This window comes from Excalfactoria chinensis, chromosome 5 (genome assembly GCF_039878825.1).
Source record: "Excalfactoria chinensis isolate bCotChi1 chromosome 5, bCotChi1.hap2, whole genome shotgun sequence".
Classification (NCBI taxonomy): Eukaryota; Metazoa; Chordata; class Aves; order Galliformes; family Phasianidae; genus Excalfactoria; species Excalfactoria chinensis.
The window spans coordinates 32334040-32348709 of record NC_092829.1 but is presented as its reverse complement, the minus strand read 5'-3'; the positions used below and the strand labels follow the sequence as shown (position 1 = coordinate 32348709).

General features: G+C 38.5%; 1 protein-coding gene across 5 annotated transcripts in view; it reads left to right on the top strand.

The window, feature by feature from the left end:
* STARD9 (StAR related lipid transfer domain containing 9) overlaps window positions 1-14670 on the top strand; it is an 89789-nt gene that overhangs the window by 55289 nt on the left and 19830 nt on the right. For 3 of the 5 annotated variants that reach the window (XM_072338997.1, XM_072338996.1, XM_072338998.1), the window contains exons 18-23: window positions 296-433; window positions 1311-1393; window positions 2425-2528; window positions 4680-4727; window positions 10794-10984; window positions 13508-13991. In XM_072338997.1, the coding sequence (XP_072195098.1) occupies window positions 296-433; window positions 1311-1393; window positions 2425-2528; window positions 4680-4727; window positions 10794-10984; window positions 13508-13991 (1048 nt within the window). Of the gene's footprint in view, window positions 1-295; window positions 434-1310; window positions 1394-2424; window positions 2529-4679; window positions 4728-6488; window positions 7065-10793; window positions 10985-13507; window positions 13992-14670 lie in introns of those variants that run through there. The other 2 variants (XM_072338999.1, XM_072339000.1) reach the window with 2 other exon arrangements.

The window sequence follows — 14670 nt, the reverse complement described above, 5'->3', positions numbered from 1 at the left end:
CAGCTTACAAATCAGAAAGCAGCTTAGAGTTTTCTAGAACAAAAAATATTTTGAAAGAGAAAGCTGTTTTCAAATTTTTTATTTATTTATTTATTTATTTATTTATTAATATGGTTTGGTATTGGGCTAATAATCAACAATAATAATTGGCTGTCCTTTTTCTGCAAGTGAGACGGTTCTTTGTGGTATGAAGTATGCACTCATAGGGTAAAACCATGTGTTATTCCAATCTTGAGGAAAATACAGGATACCTGACCCCTTGAACAGCTGAAATAAAATCAGGTATACATTCTAGTTTTGAAGGGGCGGTGGATTGAAAAGGACCATTGTATGATAGACAACAACTGTGGGATCGTGACATTACGACCACTTCAGGGAGCGTACTGCACTGTGAATGGATGTGAAGTCACTGGATCGTGCCGTCTGTCACAAGGTAAGGTTTGCTTTTTCTGAGAGTCGTACATTATAACCAACCTATTTCAGCAGTTTAGGGACAAGCTTTTACCTAGCTCGTGCAGATCTAAGAAATACATCTGTCAATCTACTGCTGTCTAGCACTGCAAGGATTGGTGGCTGGAGCTTCCAGACTGAGACAAGTAAATTAACTACATACAGGAAATAAAATAAAGACACAGGTGACAATATTAAGACAACTTTTGGCAGCTGTAGTTTGTAGCCTTCTGAGAAGAAAAGACCTGTAGTCAGAATCAGTGTTATGGAAAATAGTGGAGACTGGCTTCAAGCTAGCAGACCACTGGTGATTAGGTAATATGGCTGAAATGACCTTCAGTTTATTCATGGTGTGTTTGGGTATTGGATACTAGCCATTGAGTCATAGGCTATGATGGATAAGCTTAGCTGAAATGTATTGGGCTACCATGTTCTAAGGCTGTGTTTAAAAATAAAGATTCGGTTACTGGAAACTTGGATTGTATAAAAAACAAGTTTCTGATAATGCACTTCTTCATTTTTTGGTATAAAGTCACGCTGGTATTTAGTATAGGAATGGGGAATTCAGTGCTACATTGGATTTGCAGAGGACCCTATGATTAGTTTGGATGCCATCATTACAGCATGGTAACTATGCTGTTCCCTAGTGGCAAACTTAAAATAGTTCTCTGTTCTGTGAATGTCAGAAAGTTGTTGGTCAGAAAACATATTTTTCTTTCTTTCTTTTTTTTTCTTTAATAATATATTTTATAGTGCTTTAAATATGCAGTTGTCTTTACACAGCAGTCTAAAAATCTGAATATTCAAGGCACCATTTGTTGTATTATGTCTGTGGGTTTCTAATTCATTTTTGTTTACAGGGGCCCTTGTTGTCCTGGGCAAGTCTCACAAGTTTAGATTCAATCACCCTGCAGAAGCTGCTGTCTTAAGGCAAAGAAGATCAGTAAGTTCTAAGGATCTGCATTTTTCTTTTCTAATTTTCTACCTATTTCCTGATTCTTATTGATTTTCCTTTTTATTTTCTATCTAAAAAGGGTGACTGAGAAAGGTCATATTTCTTAACATCATCAAATTTGCTGACTTCATTTCCTGCACCTAATGGCCTATAGTGACATAAACTTTGTTGGAGGACACTATTTCTTCTCTCAGATGCACTTATCAAATGAAGGTGCAGATCACTTGAATAATTTAGCATTTCCTATTTCTAGTCATCTAGACTACAGTGGGATTGAATCCTAAAGGCAGAAGACTGCTGTGAAGAGACCAATTAAGAGTCTTTCCATTTCTGATAATACTCTGAATTACTCCCTGTATGCTGTCTTTTCACCACCCTTAATAAGATGTACTAACAGGAACAGAAAATTTTCAGGATTAAGTGCTTGAGATTTGTTAGGCCTGAAGGCATTTAACTGTTGCATACACTGGAAATAGATAAAACAGTTATTGATACGGTAATCAGAAAAACAAGCTGCTGCAGGATACTCTTTGCTCAGCTATTTAAATATCTCACCTTCCCCCAAAAGGAAATAAATAAATAAATAAATTATTGATTTAGGACTTAATCATATAAATGATACTGGCAATAAACTTCCTTTTAAAACAGTATTTTACATACTAACAGTCTGTACTCTTTACTGTCGTTTTGTACTCACTTCTGTGGCTGAGATAAGGGGCTTAACTTCAATTTGCTTTCATCCTTTATTTCTTGATTAGTACAACATGCTCTACATTGAAGTAGAGCTGCAAGAGTGGGTGTCCTCAGTAACAAATTCTTAAGAACTTTCCAGATTACTGAAGACTAAGCAGAACTGTAAGTGACTGAAAGCTCACTTGGGAGATATTGTTATGAATATCCTGCATATTATACAGTATGGCATGCAGCAATTAGCAGCAACAGTATTACTGATATGTCAAAACTTCCTGGATTGCTGTGATTATTATTATTTTTTTTCCTCATTGCTCTTATATGCTTAGATTAATGATGTCCCACCTATTTTGAGCTGTGGAGCTTTGGACTGGCTCAACTTGGATGGAAGTCACACTCATTCTCCTCACTATATCCTTTCTTCTCTTCAAAAGTAAGTTTAAAAATACAAAACAAAGCTATTTCTCCTGTGGTACAACCTCAGAAGCAAGGGCTTTGTTCAGATATAACTGAGTTGTATATAGAGTAAGTTCTGTCATGTTTTCAGCTGGTCAGAACCAAGTGAAAGCATCCAGGGAAATACATTAGCTAAATCACCAATTTAAAAATGTTAATATATTCAACCAGTATCTTCAAGAATTATTATTGATACACAATGAATATTAATGTGCAATCAAGAAAATGGTTTGATCGAGGCTGTCAGGCAGTCTTAATTCAGTTCACTTGCACATGTGTTTTATGGTTTTTATGTACAAGCTAATCTATACTTTTTGCAATATTCTTCAGTGCACAGAATGGACTTTTCTCAGTATGAATCAGGATTTAGCCAATGTGATTATCAATTCACTTTCCCTGCTAATTTGTTTTGAAAATAAGATTTGTTTGATTATAAGTTCCCTGTAGCTCAAGTAATATCAATCCCTTCATCTCAGAGGGCAATTGGGAGTTTCTGTGTTGTTTTTTTTAAGCTGAGCAATAAACAAGACATAGGATGCTTCCAAACCGTTCCAGGTGTCCAAAGAGCTGCTCACATCCACAACATCTAGTGTATGCTTTTCTTGAGAGAGGCATTCTGAAAGGAAAGGATTGGTGTGATAAAGACAGTGGTTAATATGTATCAGGTATATCAGGGAAATGAATTAAGATACATCCTGTGTTTCGGTGTATAATATTATAAGAGTGTAGGAGAACTAAATGTAATTGGGTTCTTTTTTCTTTTTTTAATTCCTCTCAGCCTGGCACATTCAATTGACCTGTCAAAGGCAAGAAACAGCCATCTTCTCACTCATATCTGTTGATAGTTCTGCTTCTTGCTAGAGTGTTTTTGTGTGGTTACATACTGGGAATCTTATCTATTTCTGGGGAAGTATCTCATCTTGTTTTTATGAGCATAAAATGTTTTCCCTGTTTTGAACATCTCTTCATTCTTCTATTCGAGTGGCTTGCTTTCCACCTTGGGTAGTGTGTTTCTTTGTGCTCTCTTTAACTTACCTAATCTCTGCACTTATTATTTAATTTGCTGCAGTGATATTTTCTATACAAATATTTATTTCTTCATTTAGTTAAACCATTTAAGAATAATAGCTTTTCTAATTATCTCAGAAGTAGATGCCATGTTGATCATTACATGGGTTTACACATAGGCAGTGGAGCATTTGTTATAGAACTACCCCTAGAAACACACGCAGAAATCTGAAAGCATTGCAAGCAGTTTAGCACAGTGTTGCACTTGATTTTGCCCTTTTTAGCCTGACAAGACTGAAGAATATTTGATTGTTTTTTTCAGACCATGTTCAAGTAACAAGTTCCTTTCTGTTGATTAGATTTTCAACCACTTGGACAGGGCTGCGTGTATTATATAATGTAACTTTACCTGAGACTTATCCCAAGTGTTTCAAATGATTATTCTTCTAAAAATGAGAAGTATTGCTGCATTGATTTCACGTGACTTTTATGAATATCCATCTATTAGAGAATTAAGCTGTAGGCTATATCTAAATCAGTTTTCTTTCACTTGACAAAATCCAGTGATGTTTTCTTTTTTTCCCCCTTGAATAATTATTTTGGCAAAGGCAAGCTGAACTGATGCACTTCGTCTTCCCTTTAAATAACCAGAAATCCCATCTTCCTGTCTTTCCCTTCGGACAAATAGCTGTGCTCATGGAGGGAGTTATGGTCAAGAAATACAGCCTAGGATCTGTAATATGAGAATAAAGTGAGAAAAAGGTCATTCAAAATGCCTTTGTGGAGTCAATGTCAAGTGCTAAAAATGTGAGGTACTTTATAAACAGTAATATAGCACTGAATGAACTACACAGAGTGCTTATTTGCCCGGTGTCTTGTCTCAGTCAGAGAGGTACTTAGAAGAATTATGTAAGAATGGGGTAAGCTATTTGTGTATTTCACAGACACACACACACACTCTTAATAGTTCATACATTCTTTCCCAGTTGCTACCAGTCTGCATCTTAGAGCATTCTCCTACTCAAAATTATAACATCATCTCTGTGTTTAAAAGTATTCAGTGAAGTTTTCTCGCCTTCTCTTTGAACATCTTTGTAATTTCCTCTTTTTGTATTTACAGTAAAGTATGTACAAACTGCAAGGAAAAAAAGAGTTCTCCAGAAGTAAGGTAAGATGCGTCTAAATCATGCTGAATATTTCGGCCCCTCTAGCTTTGCCTTTCTCTTATTCTACTTTGATTTCCTCCAGAAGAAGCAAACTGGGCTCTAGGCTTTAATTTGACTTTATCACGTTGAAACAAGAATCTCTACTTGCAGCTGAATTATAAGCATGTGGGCTGTATTTTAAAGCCACAACCACTGTGGGATTTACAAAAAATTTGATGTCCGTAGTAGGTACTGTAAATATCCATTAGTACATCAAAATGTCTTCAGGCTAATTGAGTTCTCTGCTGGTGAGAAGAAAATGGCTTCATGGAAGAGTCCAAACAAGAACTATCAGTTCAAGCTCTAAATGTACCTCAATATATTTTCAAAAATGAGGAAAAACAAATTTTTACTGTTAAGCCCAAATATTAAAACTTTAAGCTTGAAACTTTCCTTGAAAATGAATAGGATTCGTTGTACTTGTTACTTGGCTGCTTGCTCATATAACCTACTCATAAAAGCCCCTGCACTTCACATTTTTGATGCTCGCTGTCAGCAAGCAGACATGTGGAAAGTTTGTAGCTGACAACTATGATCACATGACAGCATCACCACATACAAGTAGATAACAAAGTTTTTGCTCCTATTGTTGTCTTTATCCCTTAAAAATGAAGTATGTATAAGATTAAACTCTAATTCTCCTTCTGTTCTGGATACAAAACAAACCAAAAAAGCACAGGATTTATTTTGTTAGAGTCCAGTAATGCAGCAGTACATAGAGAATAGTAACTGCTTGGAAAATGGCTACTGAAAATGCAAGACAAAAACAAAGTATAAGAATGTGGAAAATGTTACTAAACAAGACAGGAAAGAGCATCTCTAAATAAAGCATCTGATACTGGGGAGCACAACAGAATTTTCATGTTACCACAGTACATTTAAAATATCCTCTCGGTATTTGCAGAAATCATGTCAGTGTTCTTACTTAACAGCTTACACTTGAGAATTTCCAAGCGCTCTATAGATACAATTTAAAGAAGCCTTTTGCAACCCTTACTCAAATATTTCACAAAGAAATTGACTGTCAATTACAGCAGCTCCACAACTTGCAGCAAAATAGTGGTCCAGCAGGGGAACTGATTCTATATATAACAGAAATCAGAAAGGGAAGATTTGTGATAGAATGTAGTTACAGCTGAATTGGAACTTAGCAATGCAGCAATGACCTTTAATGGAGTGTGTCCGTGTCTTGTGCTTGTGACTTCTTGCCAAAGGCAGGTCTATTTTAGAAGCATCTTTAAAGGGTTGCCTTAACTAAGTCATTACCTTTCTGTCACTTTGGGGATTAAGTGAAGCAAGAAGAAGTTTCTTTGTGAGAGAGCTAAAAAAATGAAACAAAGCAAACCTGCTAACCAAAACTTTGAGTGATATTTGATCTGGCGGTGGCTTTCCTCAAAGGGGATTCCTCTGTGCATGTTTCTAAATGTCCCTTATTTCCAAAGATTTCTGACTGCTGGCAGTTGTTACTGATTTCTCATTTCCATCTCCTGCCCTTCACTCCCCAACTTTTGCTTAGAATTGTGTGAGCAGCATTGCTTCAGAGCTTCTTCATCATTCTTCCCTTTGCTTTATGGAGGAGGAAGGAGAGGTCTGAGCACAGGGATAGGCAGAAGCAAATGTATACAGTCTTTGCCAGTCCTGTGCTGTGTGATGCTTGCTGCTGTGTGATGCTGAGACCCTGAGGGAAGGGCCCTGGATTGGACACGTGTAGAGGGAGGAGGAGAGGATAGAGCAAGGGGGGAATGTGTATCAGAGGATAGGCTGTAACCCTGACTTGTGATTGCTCGCAGTGCTGGGATTTGCAAATGTGCAAAATGCCTTGCCAACATCTTTTTTGTCTGCTTTATTATTAACTCTTTCTCCTCTGGAAAAAAAAATCATTAGTAAAAGAAGACTTGAACATCAGTCAGACAGAAGGACAGATATGCTAACCTGATTTCTTTAGGAAAATGGCAAATCTCAGCTTTTAGCAAGTATTCCTTGCATTTTCCTTTTTCTTTTTGCTTGAGTTTTTCTAGCTGAGCTGTAAGATGTTGTTGCAGAAAGCATTCTGCCTCAGCGCAGAGCTATCGCTGCCATAGTTACTGAAAGCTGCATTATGCTGTAGGAGCCGCCAGCCTCTGCAACAGCAGTAGAAGTGTTTGGGGGAAGAGGGGAGGAGAATTGCAGAATAGGATCCCGGAGAGCTGACGACAAAACAGGCTGGAAAAAAATGTGGATTTACGGATGGCTCATTTAGCATGCGTCATGCAAACTTTGTGGAGAGAAAAATGAGACGGAAAAACAACCCGGCAATATGGGTATAATATGAAGATTTTCACAGTAATTTGTTATCCTTATTTTAAGATCGTTGTCTTTCTGTTGTAATTTTAATTCCTGTTTTTAAAGGTTTACTTGGAGGGAGGGGTAACTGTTGACACTTCTTGATGCATTTGCTATACCCAGAAATCTGCATGCTTTTATGAAATATTATGCAGCGTTGCTTTTATTTTTAATGCTGAATGCCAGAGGATCCAAGTCCTGTGAAATGAGGATTTTGTTACCTTTGTCTTGATATCAACCAAGATGAAACTGTTTGTCTTAATGTTTATCCTGGTGTTACATTATTTCCTGCTAGAGCTGTACTGGGGGGGAAGGTTGCTGTGGGAAGGCAGGAATACGAGCAATAGCAGAAATTGATCTGTGCTTAATTGCTGTTTCATAGGATTCCTGTATTTCAGGTCTACATTTAATAGCATAATATTAGTTAAGATATTTTAGATGAAAGAAATGACTGATATTTTTGTCTGTTTCAGAATGTTATATTCTTATGTTGATTTAATTGGTTTTGAATTTAGTCACTCAAATACCTGCTACAAGAACTCTTCTGAAAATTATCCACTGGGTGATTTAGCCCCTGAGTGGGGGTGAATTTTCTTTTGGGTCACAGTCAACTCGTTTTTGAGTTTAATTTATAGTATGATTTCTACAAACTAGCAAGGATGTGTTGACGTGACATAGCGTATTCAGCAGCAGAAAGGGAGCATTCTCAATTCATGGTCTTGGTATCAGCAGTTCCTGAGAGATAGATCTGTATCTCCAGCCCGAACCAGCCAGTCATTTTGCTCTCATGGTCAGTATCTCACAAGCAGAAGAAAAGCATTCCCTCTTCTGCCATAATACCTGTGTTATGTAAGTGGCTGTGCATGAATTTTCATTGCCTTTGTCTCTTGCTTGAGAAAGCTATTTTTAAAAAGCAACTAAGTAAAAAGCTTTTTGATGTTCAATCTCCTGTATTTGGAGCTGGCCTTACTACCCTGCCTGGCTTTTGTTTTGTACTGTTAAAAATTAGAAGACAGGTGATGAGGCAAAGAGGCACAGAAACAGCAGCAGAACAGCAGTTTGTATAATATACCCTCAGCAGTGGTGAGTCGATCAAACCGCCTTTTGTTACAGAAACTTTCACCTTACATAGAGAACTGTGCCCATCAGCCACCTCACCAAAACAAGGCAGCAATAATATCGTGATGGTTGCTGTGACGTGTTTGTTTTCCAAGGTTTAAAGCAAATTGTGGCTATGCCTGTGTACTGTTTGCCCTCATGGGGTGTAGTCATAGTGTGGAGCTGTAAGCAACAATGTTCGTTTGGCCTGCATGGTGTTCTGCTTTATGTGCAAACACACGTGTCTGTTGGAAAAGATCTTACAGTTTCATGTTAGATCAGCAAAAAAGGCTATTAACATCTCCACGAGGGAATATGCTAGTGCTGCTGAGAACAGCAAACACCACGCTTCTGTCTCCATTGTTTGCACTGCTTATTTTCCAGCTCATTCTAATATATGGCTGGGAGTTGGTTTCAGCATTGTTGGAAAGTATGAACATTTTACCTTCTCCCAGATGTAAACAGATGTTATTTAACTACCTCTGCAAGCATTTTTTGAGGTCTTAGAACATAACGCATTTTCCTAAAAGGAATTTTATCTTGTTTTACTAAGTAGATGCAGAACAAGAGTTCTTTGTCTGCTCCTAACAAACTCTGCTTTTCAGCATTATTGGCCATAACTTATTCTGTTTCCTCAGTCCCATACAGAATACTGCTGATAATGTTAAACAAATAGAATTCATCTCTTCTAATGCTGAGCTTTCTGATGTTTTATGTGGTTAATGGACCCTCGTCGCTCCTCTTGGATGAATGTACTTTGTTTCTTTTGCATGTGTCTCAGACTAAGTGACTTTCCCAAGGCCATGCACGTAAGGTCCCAGATTCTCCAGATGTGCTGCCACGACAGAAATCACAGCTTATATATGTCAGCAAAACCAACTAAAGTCTATTCCACCATCAGTATTTTGCAGAGACTTTACGTTTACAATTGCTATAAACGTTTATTGCTTTTAATGCATTTGCAAGAGGAGGCTTCAGCTGACATAAAAGCTCTCTTGAGCTAAGAAGTGCATGAGTAGTCCTTGCCCTAAAGACCTTGCAATGTAAGTGCATGAAAGTACAGAGATGATATAACTGCTCCAAAATCGTTGAGATTATCTATCACAGAGCAATAGCAGCATTATAAGCTCCAGATTATACTGCTGCTCCATTACATTTCCCTTGGAAAATACGTGACGTAACCTGGAAGACTCATTTGTGGAAAACTTCCCTCAAAGTTACAGTTAAAACTGTGGGAGCTTTTCCAAAATGAGACCCTTCAGATTTTGTTTCATACTCAAAAAGTGAATCTTTTTTAATTAACCAGCCTACCTTTAACCTCTACATTTGTCCCCCAGAAGCTGATATCACTACAATCAAACAGCTTGGGTATGAAATGGCCATAGGAGTCTTTCAGTGCAGCAGTGAAGTGCGCATTTAAACTCACTTCAGGTGAATAAGAAACCAGGGAATCCAGTCCTATTTCCTGCGGTTCAATCACCATTTATTAAATAGAAATAAGTACACATCACAGATCATTGAAATCTTAGCAGTCAAGTCAAATACAAACAGGTCTTGGAGCCCCCTATTGTAATTTGTTTCTGTAGGTCTCAAATAGACTCAAAAAAATTAGAACATGGAAGGGACAAAAGTTGTACTCAGTTTGCTTGCACCATGTCAGGTAACTGAACAGTACATGCTCCTCTTCTGTTATTCTCATCAGCATTGCGTTTACATAAACATCAAAAACAAACTGAGTTCTATTTTGCTCAGGTGAATGAAAAAGGATCAGTACTATTTCCAGTTACTGAGAATCCTAGGTCTTTTATGTAGTCAGGTTTTCCTGCTGCTTCCTAACAAACTGAAAATGGATCTCCAATCTAGAGGGACTCCATCAGATGTGTAGACTTTAGCAACTTAATTGCTTCACCTGCTCTGTCTGCTAATCTGGTACATAAGTTGTTGCTGTAAAAATAGCTGCTTCAAGCACATGCTAATGGTTGTATATAGATATTACCAATAAATTCTGATGTAGCAAAGGTCAGATGCTTGTTGACCTTGACAGTGATTTTACAAACAACATGACATTTGGTGCACGGTCAGGAAACAGGCCACTTGGAAGGACTGCGTGGAGCTGTATACAGGAAAGTGACTTTTCTGATCACTGTTTTACTTCAGGTATAGATGCAGTAACCCGCACTAGTTGCATACAGGAGAGAGTTGGGTGATCGGGTTCTTTCCTTTGTGCTGCCAGAGATGTTCAATGTAATCTCAGCAATTCCTGTAATTCTTTCCAGGTTTAAGATTTTTGATCTGTAAGGGAAAAAAAAAAAAAAAAAAAAAGGCTTTTCATTTCTTTTTCTTGTTTTTACTGCTATCTTTCTGGCGATGGAATTTTCAGTTTCACCATAACCATTTTCATGGGGAAGGCTGGCATTTATGACACTTCCAGGACTGTGGCCTGCTGTGATGTGCATATACTCTCTACCATCATGAGTTCTTTGTGTAATGCACCCTTACTGAACAAAGCAGTATCCTCAATGTTGTCTCCCTTTAGAAAGATGACGTGTTGCATTAGAAATGCTTGATATTTTTTTCTTGTTTAAATTCACTGTCAACATTTCTAACAGCACAGACATAGACACTGTGCGTGAAGAGTACAAGAAGAAACTGAAAGAGCAGGAAGCTTTCCACAGAAAACAAATCCAACAGCAGCAGCTCTATGTTGAGGATTTAAAGCAGCAGATCCTCAGAGGACAGGCCAAAGCAGAGAGAGAACTGGAAAATGACCAAGCCCTCATCAACCAGCAGATCCTAGAAAGTAAGTACCTGCCTCTCTCTCACTTTCCTTCTGTAATTGCGTTCTTTCATCCTCTTAATGTTTTTTGTCCTAGTTAGGCTTTGTATTGTGGTGGAAGTTGTTGTAATTTTGTTGGTTTTGTTGTTGTTGCTGTTGTTTTTTACAGCACAGCACTAATTTTCTCCTATAATTATCTCTCCTTTGAGAACAATTATCAAGCTTTGATTATCTTTGCGGAGCACCAGCAGCACTGTTTAATTAATTCTACAGGTCTTGACTGGGATAGACAGTACCATCATGCTGCTCCTCCTGTGGCACCAAGCCTCTCATCTCCCCAGTTACTTCCCATCCTGTTTCTCTCTAGTTTTGCTCTGATTGCATCTGTGGTACAATTTTCCTTTGCATCAATGTAGATAGAATCTTCTGTTGTATTTTGTATTTTTCTTTCAGTATTTCTGTGCTTCATAGAATGGATTAGATTGAAGGGGACCTTAAAGAACCTCATTTCAACCCCCCAGCCATGGGCCGGGTTCCCATCCACCAACTAAGATCAGGCTGTCAGGGCTCCATTCTAACTGGCCTCAAATGCCTCAGGGTGGGGCACCTACAGCTGCCTGGGCAGCTTGTTCCAGTGCATCACCACCCTCTGAGTAAAAAATGTGTTCCTAGGTAAAATACTGGTGCTATTGGTTTGGCACAAACTTGAGCTCTATGCTAACTGTGCCATGGAAAGCTTGAAATATTTAGAAATCGCTGAATTTCTGAAGATAAGGGATCTTTCAAAAGCTCAGTGAAAAGCTCGCTCTCTAACTGCCAAGGATCACTTTGAATTCAGATTTCATTGATACTGGTCTCTTTGTTTGTCTATAAGTAGGAACAAGGCTTTGAAAGCATGAAATATTATATAGGAAGAAGAAATTCTGTGGTAGAAATGGAAGTGAGACAAATTAAGATTAAAATGAAGATGTGAGTTTTCTTTACCCTAGAGATGACTGAGAAGTGGTACTGCATTCCCCATTGCTGATATTTTTATTTGATTTTTTATTTTTTAACAAAACTGTACTTTAAAAGAGAGGCATGCTTTGGTTCACATAGGAGTTATTACTAGGAAGTTCTTATAGTGCTCTTCAGGAGTGCTGAAGGCTAGATCAGCGATCAGATTCTGAATAGTAAATAGCTATTGCAAAAGGTGGAGCCACAGCATATTGGAGAGGTGTTTGTTAGCATCAATGGCTTCTGGCCCTGAGTGATGCTGCTTTGCATGAAGACACATTAAGCAAGACTTGTCCTGGTGGGGTTGAACAAACTCTTAAAGAGTTTGTAGGCAGATTTGGGAAGCATCTGAAGATGCTTCTGAACAGTGAAATAGGGTAGTTACAATGTTCTTCCAGTTGTCTTCTAAAGAATGGTTTGATCCAAGTTTCTTGATAAGAGAAGTATGCCTATTGCAAAGGCACCATTGCCATTTGACAAAGCCTGCTACTGGTTCCTGGAATAATTTCTGAATGTTTAGAGGCTTCCCAGACCCGAACTTAGGCAGTTTACCATCTTTAAATTATGCCAAACACAAGGAAGAAATTAAAAGGAAAATTATGGAGATGGGGAGTATCGGAGAGGGGCTTAATGTATGCAGGCAGTACAGAGCTTCTCCAAAACATCTTTCTTGAAGCAAGACCTGTTCTCTGTTCCTGTCTAGTTCCACTGTTCAGCTGTGCACATATGAAGCTCAGCCAGACAGGCAGTTTTTGCAGCCAAATATAATTCTTTGCTTGGCAGCCCACCGGAGTTCTTTTGCCTTATTTGCACCCTCTTTTTCTCAACTCCTGACAGAGGCAAGTTTGTGAGTAGACATTAATTAGCATCTTAGAACTTTCAGGTCTATTATGGGGACACTCTCATCTGCCAAATATTCCGCTTGCTAGAAACATGCTGAAGAGGGCAGACTGGGGAATAAAGAGTTGAGAAAACTCTTCTGTATGTGAAGGTTAAGATGTTATTAGGAAATTATTACAGATCATGACTAAAATGCTTTCATTTTATCCAAGTATCACTACTTCTGTGTGCATAGCTGCAGACAGAACCTGGAGACTCTCTCAGGTGGGAATTACTAATGAAGAATGTTTGATGAAATTTGTAGTCACCAAACAAGTGCTGCTGGCAATGCTTACCCACTAGAGATGATGATATGCCTTCCATTAGGGAAGCTTCCACAGGCCCAACATCCTTCCGTGCAGCTCAGCTGTCATGCATGGGGCTCACGCACCACATCAAGTTCTCATTTCCTAACTCCGCAAATAACTAAAGGTAGTTCCTCAGTGAGGGAATGCAACTAAGCAGATTGAAGCTAAGCCCAGTCAAAATAGAGCTGGTAGGAAAATGAAAGTGCTTTGAAAAACATCCATCCTTTGAGAAATGCTCTATCATATATGAAGGAACTTTGTGTGCTGTGTTATATTGCAGTTCTGCTCTTAAATAAGTTCTCAAGGATAAATGATCAATGTTTTCTCTATGATTTTTATTTTCTTTCAATCATTTTGTTTACAGACCAACAGTGGCTTATAAATGAGAGTAACCAACTAGCTGCCCTTCAGCAACAGCAGAGGGAATTTGCAGTGCAAACAGAATCTACGCTGTATGCAGAGGCTGAGGTACAGAGTAGCCTTGGTCTGGAGATCTCCCCTTCACTGCTACAGCAGAACAAGAAGAGACTGGTGCAGCTGGAGCTCTTGCGAAGGTGCTCCTTAAAAAAGGCAGAAAGAAACATAAGACGTAAAAAGGTCAAATTCCAGCTGGAAAGAATAGTCAAGAAGCAGAAGTTATTGGAAGCTAAGCAGAACCTAGAGCAGCTGGAAGCAAACTGCTGGCTCAGTGAAGTTCATGTGAAACAATCTCACATCCCAAATGAAAATACTGCTGTACATGCCTCTGTGGATCACCAGTTACAGAAGAGGAGAAGGTCATTGGGTTCAAGTTACTCACTGCACAGTCAGCATTCATTCTGTAACCTCCATCTGCCCCAGGTGCCCAGGTGAGTCAACATCTACCAGTTCCTCTGAACTGCCAAGTATAAATTAAATTCATGGTATTTTCACTGGCTACCTATAATCCAGAATGCCTTCTAGCTTACTGAAACAGTCTTTCAAACTTGTGATATCACTTAGTATATATATGGTATGTCACACTGGAGCTGTTTGCTGCTCTCCTTGGATTTATACAGTGCATTCCCTGCTTAGGTCTCTGACATGGTCTTGCTGTTTCTTTCTTTCCTCCGTCAATCCTTTCTGCACTTTTTACCTCATTGTGATTGCTTTCTAGAGCTTGCTCAACTTTGTTCTTGCCTTCTTCGTGTTGCTGGTCAATATTTGTTTCTGCATTATTTTATTGTGCTTAGGGTCAAACTATTTCTTTGGAATACTTCTACTAGGATGATTCTGCCTTGGACTTTGATGCTGACTAACCTTCTCAAGCCAAATGCAGCACTACACAGTACTAAAATGTCCGGGTGGTAGCATGGCTGTCATGGCATGGCTCCAGAGGCAGGAAATGGCTTAAGTCCGCAAAGTGAATTTCTGTGACTTAGAACCATCTTTTGTTTTTAATTAACACTTGCAGCTACTTGAGACTGTGGAGATTAAATACCAAGCTGTACAACTTAGCATCAAGGCATTAATTTGTTGTTAAGGTTGCTTCACATGTCATTACTCTTA